The sequence below is a fragment of the Apodemus sylvaticus genome, chromosome 19 (genome assembly GCF_947179515.1).
Source record: "Apodemus sylvaticus chromosome 19, mApoSyl1.1, whole genome shotgun sequence".
In the NCBI taxonomy this organism is placed as follows: Eukaryota; Metazoa; Chordata; class Mammalia; order Rodentia; family Muridae; genus Apodemus; species Apodemus sylvaticus.
This window is the reverse complement of record NC_067490.1, coordinates 52,514,153-52,534,201: the sequence shown is the minus strand read 5'-3', so window position 1 is coordinate 52,534,201 and position 20,049 is coordinate 52,514,153. Positions and strand designations below refer to the sequence as shown.

General features: G+C 36.8%; 1 protein-coding gene across 2 annotated transcripts in view; it reads left to right on the top strand.

Moving 5' to 3' along the window:
- Grik2 (glutamate ionotropic receptor kainate type subunit 2) overlaps positions 1–20,049 on the top strand; it is a 706,521-nt gene that overhangs the window by 276,980 nt on the left and 409,492 nt on the right. For both annotated transcript variants that reach the window (XM_052163476.1, XM_052163477.1), the window contains exon 4: positions 15,075–15,256. In XM_052163476.1, the coding sequence (XP_052019436.1) occupies positions 15,075–15,256 (182 nt within the window). The remainder of the gene's footprint in view (positions 1–15,074; positions 15,257–20,049) is intronic.

The following is a 20,049-nucleotide window of genomic DNA, read 5'->3' as shown; positions in this document are numbered from 1 at the left end:
AACATGTATAGCAGAGTTCTGACCTCAGTGAGAGAAGATGCACCTAACCCTAGAGATACTTGAAGTCCGAGGGAGTGGGGAGTCTTGGCCAAGTATGGGGCATGTGGCAGTATGGGGACATCCTTGTGGAGACAGGGGGCAAGGAGAGGCATGAAGAACTGTTGAAGGAAGGCAAGACAGGAGGGGGATAACAACTTGACTATAAAAAAGATTAAAGATAACAAGAAAATAAATAAAGAAATAAATAAACAAGCAAACAGATAAATAACTAAATCCATTACAAGAGGCAAAAAAGAGACCTAGATTAGATATGCCATTAATGTTTCATGAGTTTAAAGTTGATTCGGTTTTCTTTTAGACTGTCTGGGAGACCTATATGACTTGAAGTTTGCTGTGATGAAGGCAGTCTGAAAACAATTTAGGGCATTTTGTGGTCAGAGTGAGAATGTCTTCCATGGGCATCTATGTATGAACGTTTGGTTCCCAGTTGTTTAGGATGGAGTAGGAAGTGTGTAATTGTTGAGTTAGATTTCTTGCTTGATGGAGTGTGGTTGAGATTCCAAAAGTTTAAGCCAGGACAGCTATTTATGTCTTTCTGCATGCTGCTGGAGAAACAGATGAGAAATCTCAGCTACTTTTCCAGCACCGTGCCTACCTTCCGTGTTTCCTCCTATGATGGCTATGAACTAACCCTTTGAAACTGTAGGCAAGATCCCCTTTGCCAATAAAGTGGTTCCTTTTAGAAGTTGTCTGAAAGAGCTAGAGGAACAAAAATGGAGAATATACTGAGAGAAGAAAAGTCCAGTTAAAGATCCAAATTGGATCATGGTTTTCATAGTAATCGAACATAGAATTTATTTACAAATTGGATTGTAAACATCTTGGGATTAAAGATTGTATCATGTCATTCATTCATTTAACAAATGTATTTGAACATCTTTTAGAACTCAATCAAAGAAAACTACATCCCAGTATGGAGTTTACATGATTTTTACAGTAATCAAACAGTAACTACAACAGGACCAATATAGGATCAGCACTTGATACTTGGATGCAACTTTCAAAACCACGATAGTTTTCTAATCATTACTTAACAGCCAAGGTTTAAAATCCATATTTTAATCCCCAAAGAGGAACTATACTAGGAAGTCATTAGTATGTTTGTCTGTCTCAATGACTGGAGCCCTCTTCTGCTGTTTGGAAAAGGGAAAAATCATACATCCTGAAGTACATGAGGGAGGGATAGGGAAGAATTTGGAGAAACTGAATTATGTGTCCATTTCTGATTCAGTTTATTCCAGCTGACCTGTCAAAAAATTCTTACTAAAGAGAAGCTAAAGATAAACTGTTTGATCTCATAATCTGTGCCAAGTATCAGCTCAAGGAGGAGGTAAAATGTATTAGTAGAAAGTCGGTCCAAGCGCCAAGTTACAGTGACAGATTGCAAGTCCAGGGCCTCTTTGCGAAGAATCCGGCCTATGCCTACAAGCGCCTGCTTGTCTTCTGTGCTCCATTAGAAATAATCAGAACTAAGTGGCCCATCATCAGTGCCAGCATGACTTTTTTCCACATTTGCTAAAAGCTTTTCCCTTGGCTCACTTTTATTTTTTTTCTTTTGTTTCTAAGTAACTGTTTCATTTTCCTCCCCCTCCTGATTTTGCTTTTTCTGATGAGAGACAAAAAACTCTCCCCTGAAATGGGGCTTACAGATGGATTTCTTCTATCTTTCTGGGTAGCCCTCGCCGAAGACCTAATAACATATGTCACGTATGCATTAACAAATAGACCTGTTAGTGGGACATTGTTTTTGTATTCAACAGACAAAGAAGAGAACTCTAGTTAGAATAAATTTGTGTGTGTGTGTGTATGTGTGTGTTTAACAAATAGCTTTTCCTTAAATTACCATAAGACATGTCACTGAGGCCTTAAATTGCTGTCATCTGAAATGACTTACTCCCTTCTTTACTTCCCTAGATTATGATCAATTTTCTCCAGGAATGAATTATTCAAATTGAGCCCAGTCTTCTGAATCCTTAGAAAATCATCCTGAGCACTTTGGGTCTGCTCTACTTAGTTATCATCTGGCACAGTCTGTTTCATGCTGGAAGACATTCTTTTTTTTTTTTTTTTTTTTTGTTCTAACATAATTTATTTTCAAAGTGGATTGTAAGCTTCTTGGGATTAAAGATCATGTCATGTCATTCATTCATTCAACAAATGTATTTGAACATCTTTCAGAACTTAAATCATAGAAAAGTACATCACAGTATGGAGTTTACATAGTGCGGGGATATAGAAATTAATAGTCAGTATTACAAATATAGGAATATAAAATATGTTGAAAATGGTTAGTCTATCATACAAAAGAACAATATATGAGGAATCAGGACAAAATGAGGTCTTACGCTTTCAGTAGAATGTCTGTCATTCATTAGCGAGCCTGCTCACAAAGAGAACACTCTTGGTAGAACACATACTTCAAAGTGGGATCCTTTAGACTTACCATTAACTAGCTGATAAAGCAGGTAAGGACAGAGAGAGCTCAGTTTTGGAAATATGTGAAGTCTGAGGATCCTGCCACCATCCTAGTGTGATGGGATAAAGCATTGGTTATAGGCACATGAGATTGAGCAAAGTCTGGGCTGGCATATTTATGTGAGAGTAGTATTGAACCACATGATGAGCTAGAAAAACACAGAAAGGAGTGTAAACAAAGAAGCCTGGGAGATAAGAAATAGAGGCAGTAACAAGAACATGGGCCCTTCTGGAGTCAAATGAATCAATTGAATTAAATCAGTGAGTAATAGTATTGTTTATAAGTTAAGGGAAATGAAGGCATGACCTTATCTACAGAATTTACCAACCTAGAAGATGGCTTTCAGTGATGTGATGGAGACATAATGCTGAATACAATAAGAGTAAATAAAATTGTGAAGTGTAGTGGTGTGAATGTGTATCTTCCATATTATGCAGTGAAATAGTCCTCAAACTTTGATGAGTTTTAGAGTTATGGACACTGAAATCCAATCGGGATATTGAGTGACTCCAATAAATAGAATAAATAGAATTAATATCCTTGTCAATAGGTGACAGGGAGCTCTATTACTTCCCTTCATTCTTGTGAGGGTACTAATTAAAAAGCTTTAGTAAATTTTATTCAAGTTGATTTCCTGATCTCAGTCTTCCAACTTCAAGTATGGTGTGAGACAGAAATGGCTACAATCCTCTTCCAGGGAATGACTCAATGACCTAAAATATCACCCATTAAGTTCTGTCTCTTAAAAGTTCTACGACCTCCCAGTGGTGCCACTTGGTGGGGCATACCTTCATCCCATGGGACATTATGGGATATCTGGGAAACATGTGAGCCATATATATGTATGTATATATGTGTGTGTGTGTGTGTGTGTGTATATATATATATATATATATATATATATATATATATATGTATGTATGTATATATATGTATATATGTATATATGTATATATGTATATATGTATATATGTATATGTATAAGTATATGTATATGTATATGTGTGTGTATGTATACATATATATGTGTGTGTGTATATGTATATGTATTTGTATTTGTATTTGTATATGTATATGATCAATAGTTGTATAAGTATTAATAGTTATATAATATAATATTATATACTTATAGTATTATAATATTATATTATATAAGTATTATATTATATTATAATATAATATAAGTATACAAGTACCAATAGTTGTATAAGTATTAATGTAAAAAATTGTGTGCACCTTAACATATACCATAACTTTATTTATAAATGATGCAATCCTGGGGCTAGTTTTTAATTTGTATTTAGTATGTTGTTGAAAAGGACTCTCAATAATCTCCAATCAAAATAATTTGACTAAAGTTGTAATCACTGGCTTTCTCTTTTGTTTCAGTCTGACCTTTGACATGTGACTGTGTTAGAGCTATCTCAGAAGGATCTGATTTAGTGTCAGGATTACTGAAAGACAGAACAGAGAATTCAGCTGATGCTACTTCACTCTCTATGCCCTACCTTATCCTCATCCTGCAGGTCATTCAAAATGAACAGTAGCGTATATTTAAACAAATTCTATTATTTTGATGTAGGCCAATGTTGGAGTGGAGTAGCTATGCTGCTACTAGTCATTTTCTACATTCAACTTATACTACTTCTTTCAACTTAGTCCTTTGCCTGTCCAAAGGGTCAGCATATATTATGACTGAGTCCTAGCTATGAATCTAGAAGTTTTTGTACCAGTTGTTTGTCACTGTTGTGTGACATTGTTTCTGCTTTCTGCAGCAATTTTATACACTCATCCCATGGCTTATCTACCTCTGTTCTGAGATGTATTTCTATTCTCATTCTTCACTTTGTATATAATTCCTAAGTTTCCTTTATATTGATAACTTTGTATTTTAACTTTATTTTTATATTTTCTCAGAAGTAGAAATGAAGATGGCATTTTTATGCTATAGAATTGAATGTCTTGGCATTAGTTTATTTTAAGCATGAAAAACATGAAAGATAAGGTAAAGAAACTTTGAATGACAAACACAATGGCCTTTAATCCAACTTCTTGATTTCCAGTGACTAAATAATTTTTTCCCAAAATCTCACAGTACCTTACATTCACAAGCACTACTTGACAATCTTTCCTTTTCCCCAGTTTCAGTAAATAGGTTTTCTCCAAGTGTCTACCTAGAACAAACATCTCAATAGAACACAGGTGCCAAATGTATTTTCTGGTAGCAATTTCTTTAACAATAAAATTTCTGTTGTAAGAATTTAATTCACTAATTCTATAGGTGGCCAATTTTTCTTCTTGAAAACTATCCTGATTATTCAATAGGCAAGGCAAAACATAACATAAAAAATCCAAGCCAAAACAACAAAACACCAGCCCTTTCAAACTCTCTTCACCTACTGAAATAAAGAGTATTTGTATCAAAAATTATTAATGAAAAATAAATTGTTTAGATTTTACTTCCAATTAGGCCAGTGACATTTTAGAATACAGTGCATGCTGTATTTTGAGATATCATATTGGGCTGCCATTTAAGAGCCATAGGCTTCAAAATTAACCCAGCATCTTAAGCTTATCTGAAAATTAATGATGGGAATACTACTTCTTTGCATAATTCTTGTATGTAAACTACAAGCCTTGCATAGTAGTTTCCTATGTTCATTTAATTCCTCAATCTAATGCTTTGTTCTGATGTTAAATTAATTGTCAGGGAACCTTCAGATTATGATGATGTGGTTCCTTCTGTATCTGAAGATAAACATGTAGTTCAAGTATTATCATGCTTGCAATTATAAATCAACAGATTGAATTTCTATTCCTATACACTGATTTGAATTAATGTGAGCTTAGTATGTTCACAGTACTCCATATGTTTTAGGGCACCTAAACTATTGTCTATTAAGCTATCTGTTAAACTGTTGTCAATATATAAACTAAAGATTGCATTGTTTTAGTTAAGAAGAGGCCTAAATTAGTCTTCATAAGCAATGGCATTGCCAGAGAAACAACAGAAATTCCATTTGTGTGGTATAAGAGCTATAAAATCAGACATGAAAAGGGGCATATAGAGAATTATCTATACTATTCTCTCATTTGGGAAGATAAATAAAAAGATGATCATTCTTTTTTTTTAAATTTTTTTTTTAATTTTTTTTATTCGATATAATTTATTTACATTTCAAATGATTTCCCCTTTTCTAGCCTCCCCCACTCCCCGAAAGTCCCGTAAGCCCCCTTCTCTTCCCCTGTCCTCCCTCCCACCCCTTCCCAGTTTTTTGCCGAATACTGTTTCACTGAGTCCAGAACCAGGGACCACTCCTCCTTTCTTCTTGTATCTCATTTGATGTGTGGATTATGTTTTGGGTATTCCAGTTTTCTAGGTTAATAACCACTTATTAGTGAGTGCATACCATGATTCACCTTTTGAGTCTGGGTTACCTCACTTAGTATGATGTTCTCTAGCTCCATCCATTTGCCTAAGAATTTCATGAATTCATTGTTTCTAATGGCTGAATAGTACCCCATTGTGTAGATATACCACATTTTTTGCAAGGATGATCATTCTTTAATTGATATCTTGTACAGTTAAGTGTTTCCTAGGTTATCATGTAGAAATTCTGTCATTGCCATATATTCCATAGTTTTAATCTAATGCCTTTAAATCATCCATGTGAGCTATGGGGTATATGTGACATACAGAAAACCCTAGCTTCCTACTCCCAACAGAAGAACAAAGAAATGTTCATACCTTAAGGTGAGTGTATGCTTCTGGGCTATATAGTTCATCCCACCAAGGGTGAACATACAGAGGGTAATTATTTGTTCTTTTAGAGGACTCTGAAATTGGGACAAAGAAAGTGTTCTTGCTCAAATCTGTAACAAGGAAGCCCAGTGGTTGATGATAGCCATGCCTGTTATGTGAACAGTGATGAAGAGAAAGCTATTCTTGTTAAAACAGCAAAACAAACCATTTAGACTCATAAATCTGAACAGAAGTGAACACAGCCTATAATTACATCTTTCCATTTCTAAGGAAAGACTTGGTTTTCAGAACTGTGTTTTTGAAGGCTCTTGAACTTTCTATCTATCTATCTATCTATCTATCTATCCATCCATCCATCCATCCATCCATCCATCCATCTATCTATCTATCTATCTATCTATCTATCTATCTATCTATCTATCTATCTATCTATCTATCTATCTACCTATCCATCCATCCATCCATCCATCCATCTCTCTATCTATCTATCTATCTCACTATCTATCTATCATCATAATCTATCTATGTTTCTATCATCTATCTATCTACCTATTGTAATACTTCAGACAATGTTTTCTTTTTTTCTATAATATACTCTTCCTGATTCAATAATTTGGCTGTCATTTAGACATGGTTTCCTACCAGTCCATTATGCCTTAGAGATGTCCACAGTATTATATACAAATAAATGGTCTACAATTGCATTGTAATATCTGTATTAGGATATCTATTTCTTCACTACTCTACACTTTTATAAGTCTTCTATACTCTCATAACACTATACTCTTTATAATTTTGTTTTCATTTTTACATTAGAGTACAAATCATGTAGTCCATTCTACCATGTGTCCCTGATATACTCAACTTTTTCACACCTTCATAATGTAAGCTTCATCTTCATTGATAATAGTTACTGATAACTTTGGGGTTGATACTGTTTTCTTCTGGAACAAAAAAAGATAAGATAAAATCCAAGTTGCTAAAGAGTCACTGTCTGCTTCTCATTTTTACCAGGACTTAGTAGTTCTGATAACTACTTGTCTACTATGTGTCAATCACGAGTGTAACCGCATAAAGCTTCTTAAGCTGTTTTGTCAATGTCAATTTTAAATCATATTTGATGTATTAAATGGCAGGATAAAACCAATAACAGCAGCATCCTGGGACACAGCCAACATTAGAGCTGTGAAGGATCATTTGCTGCTTCATAACTGCACTGACCTGGACACAAGTGGGGATTAGAGGACAGTAGGCTACCTAATCAGCCACTGTCTAGATAGCTTGTGTTAAGATTTCACAAGCTGAGAGACAGTGAGAGTGACAGAGGGACAGGTGTACATTAGCGCCAGTTGGCAGGAGACAAAGGAGCTTGCAATGTAGCTATCAAAATTCAACAATTAGATATATTCCATATGAGAGACAAATCCATAGCCATGATAGAAGGTGATAGATTATGTATAAGAAAATAGAAAGTATACTAAGAAGAAAATAACTTCTTACATACAGAACTTGTTACATACCCATAATGTTACTGGTTTACTCATGGCACCGTCAATAATTGCAATTATTTGTATTGCTCTTAAAAGTTTTATAGTCTATTGAAAAATATGAATATTGTTATAAATTAAGAATCAAATTACCAAATTCTGGTCGAAAACCTTTATAGCAATCATGTTAACAGTTTCTAAAACACTGTTGTGTCATGTTCTGTTGTATTGTGGCTTCCTACTTTTTTATGTTTATTTGCCTGGAGTCACTGAGTTATTGGTATGAAACATTCACATGAGGTTATTTTTTCCCACTACTCCGTGGTGGCACAGGCATACGCATCTAATTTCAATTCTTCCTTTCTGCTAACAACCACTGTAGGGAATATTTAGTTCTTCTCAGATCATGACAGAAAAGTTATGTTTCTTATTATTGACATTATATAATGTTAGTAATATGTCTTTAATTTGGAGAGGTTAAGTAGGAATGGATACATCTTAGTGGAAGAACATATCACAAAGACAGAATTCCTTGTTTTATCCTAAAATTCTATTTCAGTATGGTAGATAGTTTGGGACTTTCTGGTTCAGTGTAGTTTGAATATCATCAGAAGATATTATTAGTAAGAGAGTACTGACAAGTATAACTATCATCCAATTACACTGACCAATTGTTATCTGCCATATTGTATCATAATCAATGCCAGCTCATGTACAGCATACATGAATGTGATAAAGAAACTTTAGATAAAGATAGATCTAAAAAATACCATGAACCTACCAAATACAGTAAGTACAATGCCCCCCACCCAGTGAGCACTGCATTTTAATAAGACCCCACTGTTATAATTGAACATTAGACAAACATTAATAACAGTAAAAAAGATAAATGAATTTAAGATGAAACATTAATTTTGTTGCCTCCTCAAAAGCTGAAGCATTCTGAATAATATTTTACCTTAGTATACTGTAAACTCATATCCTCATTAAGAAGCTGAAAGCTATTATCTGTTGGCTTGGTAAAAAGTACAATACACTTTTTAAAGATGGAATAATTGCTTGAAAGAAAGAAAAACAAGGGCAGCATATTCTATTATTGACTTTAAGCATAACAGATTTAAAGCCCCTGTTTTCCTTGGAATTTTCCTGCTAGAATCCCATACATAATTCTCTTATTATGTCAGTTGCATTTGTCTGCCCAATCATGCAGTAATGTGAAGTTCTTCCTTCATCCTGAACCAAGCTTCAGCCATATAGCCGGGAACTCTGTACACTTTATACCTGGTGATCTTGTAGTTTTCCAGCAAACCAAGACAGAGGTTGTGAGCTTGAGATCTTAGCCTGTAAGACTACATGCTATTACTGCTAGCACTGTTTTCTAAACAACTTACCTTTTATGTACAGTTTGCCTATGTCTGCCCTGACTTCGTTTGGTAGGCCTAGAGAGTCACAAGGCATTCTTATATCCTACTGCACCTTGTACTGGAATTTTTCTTGTGTTTAATTAAATTTTAAATCTCATAGATTCATGGATATTCAGTGTGAATCCTTCTGATGCCCTATTTTGCACCAAAATTCTGTCCAAGACTTCCTCATTTCCAACTTCTTTCCCCAAATAATGTATGAATCCCATAGGTTGTTGCTAGATGAGCACATGTACAAGGGTTATTTAAGAAACTTTCGAGATGAGTAAAGTGTGATGTAATGTGTGTTTCATGAATATCAGGGTCAATAATTTTCTGGAAGTGTTTTAAATAACTGTAAAAGGATTTGCTAAAAAGAAATATATGATATGTATCAGAAATAGAGCAGGTAGAGGAGATACCTTTGCTTTTTACTGTTAGTTATAAAATTAATATTTTCAATATCCTAAATTGAAGCAAATGAGAAAGGAGCAGGTAGTAGAAGTATGCATTAATCTACCAGACATCAGTGTGAAATATACCATTGTTCTGGAATTCAATATCCTTTAGCATATCCCTTGCATTTGCAACATATTCAATGATCAGGGGCTTCCATTATGACTCTAATTTATATCACAACTTATAATTTCAAGTGTGATGAAGGTCATCTTAAATTTGGTATTACTCACAAATTACCTTAAACTCACAGTTAAAATCCATGACAAATAACACATTCAGGTTAATATTAGTCCATGAAAGAGGCACTTATAGCCAAATCTAAAGAAGGCCAAATACCAAGCTCCCTCTTTCCCAAGTTTCCTCTTACACAGTGTTTATGGATAATGTTCATTGTTCTAAACAATTGTCTATAAAACTGCTTATGTACATACACACACACACACACACACACACACTCAAATATTTTAGTATATATTAAAAGGGCATTCTACAGATGTGCATAGGTTATTCAGTTTGTTTAGAAGTGCCTATTTAGCCTAATATTTTCTAATAAAAATAACTCATCAAAATAATATGTTTTGGCTCCTCATGTATTTATTTCTCTTAGTGTAAACAAAGGAGAGATGATGAAACACTGAATCCACAGATATCATATTTCACATTGCTAATTATAAGATCTACTTGATAGGAGTCTCACTTCACATTGACAAAGACCACAATAACCAAAGTGATAAATAGGTCTGTTTATTTAGCCAGGTGGCAAAACTCTAGTTCACTTGGCTGCTGAAATAGTTCCTGGGTATAGGAGGAAGATGGGGACTCCCTTCCCGGGGCGAGGGGAGCATGAGCCTACCTGAGCTGTGGTGTGATTGATCTCTGTAGAGGAGGGTGCCAACTGGAGTGTGCATAAATGGCTCCTTCTGGATTCTCTTTAAAAGCTAAATTGATGGCAATGTCGGAAAATAGCAGTTCAGACATTTGTCCCTAGATGATAAAGAAAACCTTAGATTCAGTCACTGTTGTATTAAAGGAGAATATAAAAAATTAAAACAAAAAACATAGTAATAGATTAGAGGTAACAGGATGTTTCTCATTTACCAAATAAAGAAGTAATTGCAGTAAGCTTTTTGTTAAATTTTAGAAACCCATCTGTGCAGTTTTTCTTTTTATTAACAACATATAAACTAATTACATTAGAGGAAAAGGAGTATTTAATTAAAAGTCTGTTGTAAAGAGTTAAAATTCTATTCTGTTACTAAATAATTGGTTGCCAGATTTGTTAAGTAAACAATATTTCTGAAATGTTGTTTGCATACTATTTGTATGTAGAACATGTTGGGTGAAATGATTGTTGCCCTATTTAATCTAATAGATGTGTTACAGTGCTTTTTTTCTCTTATCTCCAGGTGAATATAAAGCAGGACTAAATATTAGCTGAGCCAAGTGATTTGAAAGATATTTCTCCTAAGCAAAGAAAAAAAATGAACTTAAAAATCTTACAGACTTTTATATATTTCTTATAAGAAAGCTTTTTTTTTTTTTTTTTTTACATGTGGTAGGTTTACGTAAGATCATCTTGTAAGCAAAAACAAGCCCGTTACTATGTCATAAATTGCAAATGGAAGGGCATTTGGGCTAGGTAGAGTAACAAATAGCAATTCACAAAAGAAACACATAGTTAATTTTATAATTATAGATTTTGTTAAGGTTTAATCTCATTTTACTTTAGAGAAAATCTTCATCTTACCTGGAATGTATAGTGACATGATGGTGGGGTGGGATAGCTTATGGTATAATATGCTCTTGTTTGAATGGTCCTTATAGACTACATGAACAATGAATATCTACAATAAAAATTAAAGGATTGGTGGAATCTTCTCTGGGGGAAACCTTTCTCACTTTAAACATTCAATAGTTGCCAAAACTAGCATGCCTACCCTTGTAAATCTTCAGCTAATTTTAGGCTACAATTATATATGCATGCAAATATATGTACACATATATGTATGGAACAACATATAATGAAAAAACAATCTATCAATTTGAAAGACAGAAAGGCAGCATATATAAGAGGATTCAAAGGGGGTAAAAATAGGGGGGAATGATGCAACTACATTACAATCTCAAACAAATAAATAAATCAAATACACTGAAATAAAAATGCATTCCATCAAGCATATTAGTGCCATGCTATCAAATAGCTCACATACAATAAGTAGGAATATATTCATTGTCTTGGTGCTTAGAATGCATGAGAAACTACTTTGTTAGCCCTTTCCCACTTACCCACCATAGTCTAAATATTAGAATTCAGTGAGGAATCCCTATTAAAACACTGGGGAAAAGAAAGGGCAGGGAAACTGAGCAGACATGTGGGGCATTGAGGAATTATATCATGTGATACAGCAATTGAAGGTTCAGAACTGAGAAGAGGACTCACTCCAGCCACCTGATGTAGAAGTTGAAGGAAAGCAAGGATATAAAATCATGATTCCACTTGACTTTCAAACTGCTCTCTAGATTCCTTCTTTCTTAAGGGCATAGTGAATCATTTTTGTTCAAGAATTTCAAGGTGAAAAGCAAATGGAAACTACATCTGTACAGAAGTGCTTTTGTCACCTCCATCAAATGCATTTAAAGACAGTTTAAAATGATTATTTCAATGATTATCTTTAATCTATGTAAGTATCTTCCATAAAAAACTCATGCAGAAAACACATGTCAAGGGAATAACTGAAGACAACACTTCACTCAGATTCCCACATAGGAGATGGCAGCTCCTACTAACATCAGTGATTTATTTTTTTCCCTCTTCAATATTATTCCCCAGGGAAGCTGGCAAACTGAAGCCTGTTCCATTAATGCCAGCAGGGATGTATATGTGTGAAGAGAATAAGTAAACATTTATTGTACCTGATGGCTCAATGAACTATCCACACGAGCTCTTTAAAGACTTGAAAATACTTGGCAGGCTGTATATTTAGGATGAGCCCTGCCAGCACCATTCTTGTAAAAATGTCTATTTCTACCTCAGTTGAGCTTTTTCAGTACAAACAGTTGAGTTAGTCTGTAACATGATAGCTCTTTTTTCTTTTGTTAACACATTAATATCCCAAAATGTCCTTTAACCTCTTGAGATTAGGTTTTCTGCCCAAATCAGTGTCAAAAATATCTTCTAATAGCTAACTTCTAATAATCTATATGATATTTCCCCATGTTTGTCAGTATAAACAGTAGTAAATTATCATTTATTTTTTTATTCAGTATATTCTTTATTTACATTTCAAATGATTTCCCCTTTTCTGGCTCCCCACTCCCCGAAAGTACCATAAGCCCTCTTCCCTTGCCCTGTTCCCCCATCTACTCCTTCCCGCTTCCCTGTTCTGGTATTAAATTATCATTTATTAAAGGCCAATTTAGGCAGTTTCTTTTTGTGTTTTGTATAGTAATCCATAGACACTGTGATCCTATTAGAGAGAACTCAGAGCCTTGCAAAAAGATACATAGATCATAGATTGTTGAATTCACATCCAAATCCAATACTCAAGGTAGAATAGATTTTGCATTTAATTATGACAAAATCTTGTAAAATAATAGGCTAGTATATGATTTAATTGCATTTATGTAATTTAATGAAGCAAGTAGACATTTAGGTAAGAGGAAACAAAATATACAGGCAATTTATAAGAGTAATTGTTATGCATTTTGCTGTATTATCATTTTATATTTTTAGTAATTGTTTGGATCACCAAAATCATTTATCATATTGTCATAGGTCCATAATTTATTGGTGACAAAAAAAGAACATTTTAAAATATTTATTATTGGTTAAAATAACAAATTGTGATTTTAGTCTCATGATCTAGCAGACTCTTTGCATCACAGTACATTTTTAGTTGTGGAGGTTGTCTCCATCCCTATGACCAAGTATAATTACAGTAACATGCAAATATGTATGGAAGGGAGAAAAAAGTGAGGCCCATTTATTATTTAAAAATCTTTCCTTGTCCTACTAATGTACTGATATTCAATAAAATAGTTCTTCATAGGAAGTAGAAACACAAAGAAAGAAAATATATAGGTGTTTACAGAAGAACACATTCACTGATAAGTGGATATTAGCACAGAAGCTTGAAATACCCAAGACACAATTCACATACCACATGAAGCTCAAAAAGAAGGAAAAACAAAGTATGGATACTCTGGTCCTTCTTAGAAGGGGGGCGCAAAATACCCAAAGGAGGAGATACAGAGACAAAGTTTGCATCAGAGACTGAAGGAAAGACCATCCAGAGACTGCCCCACCTGGGGATCCATCCCATATACAGTTACCAAACCCAGACACTATTGTGCATGCCAAGAAGTGCTTGTTGACAGGAGCCTGATATAGTTGTCTCCTGAGAGGCTTTGCTGGTGCATGACAAAGAAGCATATGCTCTCAGGTAACCACTGAACTGAGCACATGGTCTGCAATGGAGGAGCTAGAGAAAGGACTCAAGGAGTTGCAGCCCCATAGGAAGAAGAACAATATGAACCACCCAATACACCAGAGCTCCCAGGGGTTAAACTATCAACCAAAGAGTACACATAGAGGGACCCATGGCTCCAGCTACATTTGTAGCAGACAATGGCTTTCTTGGACATCAAAGGGAGGAGAGGCCCTTGGACCTGAGAAGGTTTGATGCCCCAGTAGAGGGAAATGCCAGAACAGGGGAGCAGGAGTGGGTGGATTGGTGAGCAGGGAGAGTGGGGATAGGTTAGGGTTTTTCTTGGGGAGTGGGAACCAGGAAAGGAAACATCATTTGAAATATAAATAAAGAATATATCTAATAAAAAAGAAAAAATTAAGATGAAAATAAGAGTGAAATGTAGGAGGAGACAAGAAATTTCTTGACTTGATCCATACCATGACGAATTTCCATCACACATTTTAACCATGTGAATTTACATAAGGAGCAGGCTTTTATATATTAAATATTAAATATGTTTCAGTACTAAATTCTTTAACTCAATAAATAACAATATTATTTTAAAATAATTTATGATCTACTAAAAATGGATGAGTGATTGGGTGTATTTTGAGCCATGTTTGTCTAGGAGATTGGTGAATTCATTAATATCTGAAGTTGTATGCAGTGTTAATATTTATATCACAATGCTTCACAGAATTAACAATGCTGAGGCAGGAGAATCCCTGGGAATTTTGGGACAGCTGTCATGAATTAGTAAGTTTCAGGCCATGCTCTATGACATAGTAAAACACTGTTAAAAATAAGTAGATAAAAAAGAAAGGAATTTCAATGCTAGTGCCACGGCACTCAGTATCTACATGTGATTCAGAAACCTCACACATCATCCTTACATTTCACGATTCTATGAGCTACTCTGATTTGCTTCCACTCTTATTTTTTTCTCTTTAATTAAAGGTCTCATTCGCTTGCAAGAGCTCATCAAAGCACCATCAAGGTACAATCTTCGACTTAAAATTCGTCAGCTGCCAGCTGATACAAAAGACGCAAAGCCTTTGCTGAAAGAGATGAAAAGAGGAAAGGAGTTCCACGTGATCTTCGACTGCAGCCATGAGATGGCAGCGGGCATCTTAAAGCAGGTAACCATGACGGTGCTTACATTCTTACTTTCCTTCTAAAGATTTATACACTATGTTTCAAAGGTAATAATTTAGCGTTACCTAATTAAAAAGGCAAAGAAATCACCGTGATAAGATTTTACGATAGAAAAGCTGACAATTGCTTTCAGTAAATTTGCTTTAGGAGAAGTAAATATTGAAGGTCTTTAACACAGATTTAGGATGAGGGACAAGAATCCACAAATAACATACAGAGCCAGCAGGATAAAAAAAAAATACTATGAAACTGATTCAGCCTGTATCTAATTGATGCCTTACATATGTTCTCCTTTTTTATTATCTCCACAACCAAAGGAAAATGGTCTCTCGGAGTCTAATCTCAGAGAGACTTGGTGACTTGAGCAGCGTGTACTAGCAATGACAAAGCAGAAAAATTAGTAGATCGTTAATGATGTTTTCAATATTTATTGGACAATAGAGCCTTGCCTACTTGAAAAGAACATTTCAAACTCCATTGGTTTGTCAGAAAATAGCATTATGCCAACACTTTATAGTCCTGTTTGCTATCTAGAGTGTAAGAATTATTTAGTAGTCTCTCAAGGGACTGGTATTGGAGAATAAATGCAGAATGTCCTGCACTTATTGAGTCATAGAATGTGGATTTGAACTTGAATCTTTGCTTTTTTGTATTTTAATCTTATAAAATATTGGGCTGATATTGTGGTTGTTTTGGTAAATTTGTAAGTGGTGTTAAAGCTTTGAAGCATAGGAAAAAATATCTGTAATGAGGAGTTATAAAGATTATGATGACAAATTATATTTCAGTAAATATAACTACCAATAACAAATGCTTGCTATAGCATGGTTACTTTATTAACCATGTTTGTCCAACATTCCAGTATAAGTGTTGTTTTACTATAGTGATATACTTAATTGATTTGGACATTGCTCTAGCTTTATAAGTAGGCAATAAGATATATGAAGGATTGTGCTTGATGTTGATCATTGTTTAAGTGTGAATGTAGTGATAGAATAAACACTAAACGTTGGAATGAAGATTTTTCACATAATATTCAAGCAACCCTTGATCACATTTAGAAAGGAAGCTTTGCTTTATTCGTGAGTCAGACAATTGACTTGCACCTGTTCTCTGGGCTAACAACAAGCAAGCAATAGATCAGCTTTTTTTTTTTTTTTTTTTTTTTTTTTTTTTTTGCAGTTGTGAAAAATGAGGAAACCTCTAATAATAGAGTGTGTATTCTCCCTTCTATTGGCTGTATCTATTATTTTATATCCTTCCTTGTGAAATAATATGTAAATAGACTCAGAGAAATGTCTCTATTAGACTAGCCTGTGATGCATTTTCTTGATTTCTGATTGATGGGATCAGAGCCTAGACAACTGTGGGCAGGGCCATTCCTGGGCAGGTGATCCAGGGTTGTAGAAGAAATCTACCTGCGACTTAGCCAGAGACCAGAGGGAGCACTCTTTCTTTATGGTGATTGGCTCAATTCCTGGCTCAAGTTGTTTCCCTTATATCACTCAGTGATGAGATATGACTCTAAGGCAGTGGTTCTCAACCTCCCTAATGGTGCAATTCTTTTATACAGTTCCTCAAGTTGTGGTGAAACATAACCAGAAAATTACATTCTTTGCTACTTCATAACTATAATTTGGCTATTGTTATGAATCATGATGTAAATATCTGTTGTTTCTGATGTCATTAGATGACTCCTATGAAAAGGTCTTTCAACCCCACAAAAGGTTATGAACCATAGATTGAGAACTATGTTATACAGAAAAAGTCAAATAAGCCTTTTCCTTCACCAAATTGTGTTGTTTATATCCAACTAAGACAGGATGTGATTTGGTGTGGTGTGATTTGATTGTGTGTATGTGTGTGTGTGTGTGTGTGTGTGTACGTATGTGTGTGTGTGTGTGTGTGCATGCATGCGTGTGTGCATGCGTGCGCGCGTGTGTGTGCATGCATGCGTGTGTGTGTGTGTGTGTATGTGTGTGTGTTTCTGAGATTCATCAACTTTGGCTGCTGTGGACTATAACATTCAGGGCTGAACTGAAAACTAGATGAGCTTTCAGAAGGAGTGCTTCATCGAAGAACAAGTCTTAGGAAAACCCACAGAATGATGGCCTCAGCTTTTCCTTGTTTTCTTAAAATGTTTAAACATTTATACAGCCTAATTGCAGTTTTATCAAACACCAAGGAGATAGAATGTGAAGAAGGTTTTGAGTGTGTGTGTGCCTGAAAGCTTTAAGAGTGAATGGAGCTCAGGGCTGATTAGGTTTCCTCCAAGGCAAATTGAATCAATCAATTAATCAATCAATGCTTTAATCAATGGCCATGCCTTACCAGCAGATAATTCCACATCCATTCAGATTTCTGACAGAGAATTCCCTAGGGCAGAGCCAAGACACTCTGAAGTAGAGAGAAAAAGACACTCATGAGGACTTTCGATCATATATGAATACCATGATCAAGGACTTCAAAGTTCAGATCAGAAGCTGTGAAATAAAGGCCTTCATCTTGAAGAAAATTCACAAGCTGATGCAAATATACCCATAACACAAGTTATAAAAAATTATATTAAGGTAGCTATATATTTCTCCCTTCACCTTTGTTAAACATGAGAAATGCTATTTCTGAATCTAACTGGCAGAATACATTGCTCACAAATTATACACCCAGATGACGAAATGACCAGCTTAATACTACAGATTCCTAAGAGCTTTAGTTTAAAAAAATAATCTTTGGTCTTCATAAAATATAATGTATATCACAATGTATCTTATGGCTTCCCAAATAATATTTGTACATTAGAAGATACAGATATTTTCCTCCCCCCCCTTCCCTCCCCTCCCCTCCCCTCCCTTCCCTTCCCTTTCCCTCCCCTCCTCTCCCTTGCCCTCCTCTCCCCTCCGTCTCCCTTTTCCCCTCCCTTCCCTTCCTTCCCTTCCCCTCCCCTTCCCTTCCTTCCCCTCCCCTTCCCTTCCCTTCCTCCTCCTCCCCTTCCCTTCCTTTCCTTCCCCTCCCCTTCCCTTCCCTTCCCTCCCCTCCCTTTCCCTTCCCTTCCTTCCCCTTCCCTTCCCTTCCTTCCCCTTCTCTTCCCTCCCCTCCCCTTCACTTCCCTTCCTTCCCCTTCCCTTCCCTTCTCTTCCCCTTTCCTTCCCTTCCCTTCCTTCCCCTTCCCTTCCCTCCCCTCCCCTTCACTTCCCTTTCTTCCCCTTCCCTTCCCTTTCTTCCCCTTTCCTTCCCTTCCCTCCCCTTCCCTTTCCTTCCCTCCCCTTCCATTCCCTTCCTTCCCCTTCCCCTTCCCTTCCCTCCCCTCCCCTTCCCTTCCTTCCCCTTCCCTTCCTTCCCCTCCCCTTTCCTTCTCTTCCTTCCCCTTCCCTTCCCTCTCCTCCCCTTCCCTTCCTTCCCCTTCCCTTCCCTCCCCTCCCCTCCCCTTCCTTCCCCTTCCCTTCCCTCCCCTCCCCTGCCCTTCCCTTCCTTCCCATTCCCTTCCCTTCCTTCCCCTCCCCTTCCCTCCCCTCCCCTTCCCTTCCCTTTCTTCCCCTTCCCTCCCCTTCCCTTCCCTTTCTTCCCCTTCCCTCCCCTTCCCTTCCCTTTCTTCCCCTTCCCTTCCCTTCCCTCCCCTCCCCTTCCCTTCCCTTCCCTTTCCTTCCCTCCCCTCCCCTTCCCTTCCCTTCCTTCCCCTTCCCTTCCCTTCCCTTCCCTTTCCTTCCCTCCCCTCCCCTTCCTTTCCCTTCCCTTCCCTTCCCTTTCCTTCCCTCCCCTCCCCTTCCCTTCCCTTCCTTCCCCTTCCTGTCCCTTCCCTTCCCTTTCCTTCCCTCCCCTCCCCTTCCCTTCCCTTCCTTCCCCTTCCCTTCCCTTCCTTCCCCTTCCCTTGCCTTCCCTCCCCTCCCCTTCCCTTCCCTTCCTTCCCTCCCCTTCCCTTCCCTTCCTTCCCCTTCCCTTCTCTCCCTCCCCCTTCCCTTCCCTTCCCTCCCCTCCCCTTCCCTATCCTCCCCTCCCCTCCCTTCCATTCCCTTCCGCTCCCCTCCCTTTCCTTCCCTTCCCTTCCCCTCCCTTCCCTTCCTTTCCCTTCCCCTCCCTTCCCCTCCCTCTCCCTTTTTCCCCTCCCTTCCATTTCCCTTCCCTCCCTTCCCCTCCCTTCCCTTTCCCTTCCCTCCCCTTCCCTCCCATCCCTCTCCCCTTTTCCCTTCCCTTCCCTTTCCCCTTTTTCTTCCCCCTTCCTTCTCCCCTTTTTCCCTTCCATACCCTCTCCTCTTTTTTTTTTTCATTTTATCTTTTAATTTTTCAAGTCTCTGATAGGGAACAGGACCAGAGCTGACATTTTCATATAAGGACACACTTCCTTCTGCCAGCACTTATCATAGTTTCCAGACCAGTGATGTGATTCCCATTTCCTTTACAGGTTAAACCCATGGTATTATTATTATTTTTGTTTGTCTGTATGTAAGATGAAATTTTAACTTTTTTTTAATTTTTATTGGTTATTTTATTTATTTACATTTCAATTATTATGCTGCTTCCCAATTTAGTCTCCACAAGCTCTTCATCCCCTTTTCTTTCCCATTGCCTCTATGAGGTTGCCCCTCTACATGCCCACCCATTCCTGCCTCAGTGCCCTAACTTCCTGCTCTTCCAGGCCTCCGCAGGACCAAGGGGGCTCCCATCCCAGTGATGCCAGATAAGGCAATCCTCTGTTATATAAGCAGCTGGAGCCATGGGTGCCCCCTGTGTATTCTTTGGTTGGTGATTTTGTCTTTGGGAGCTCTGGGGGTGGGGGGATCTT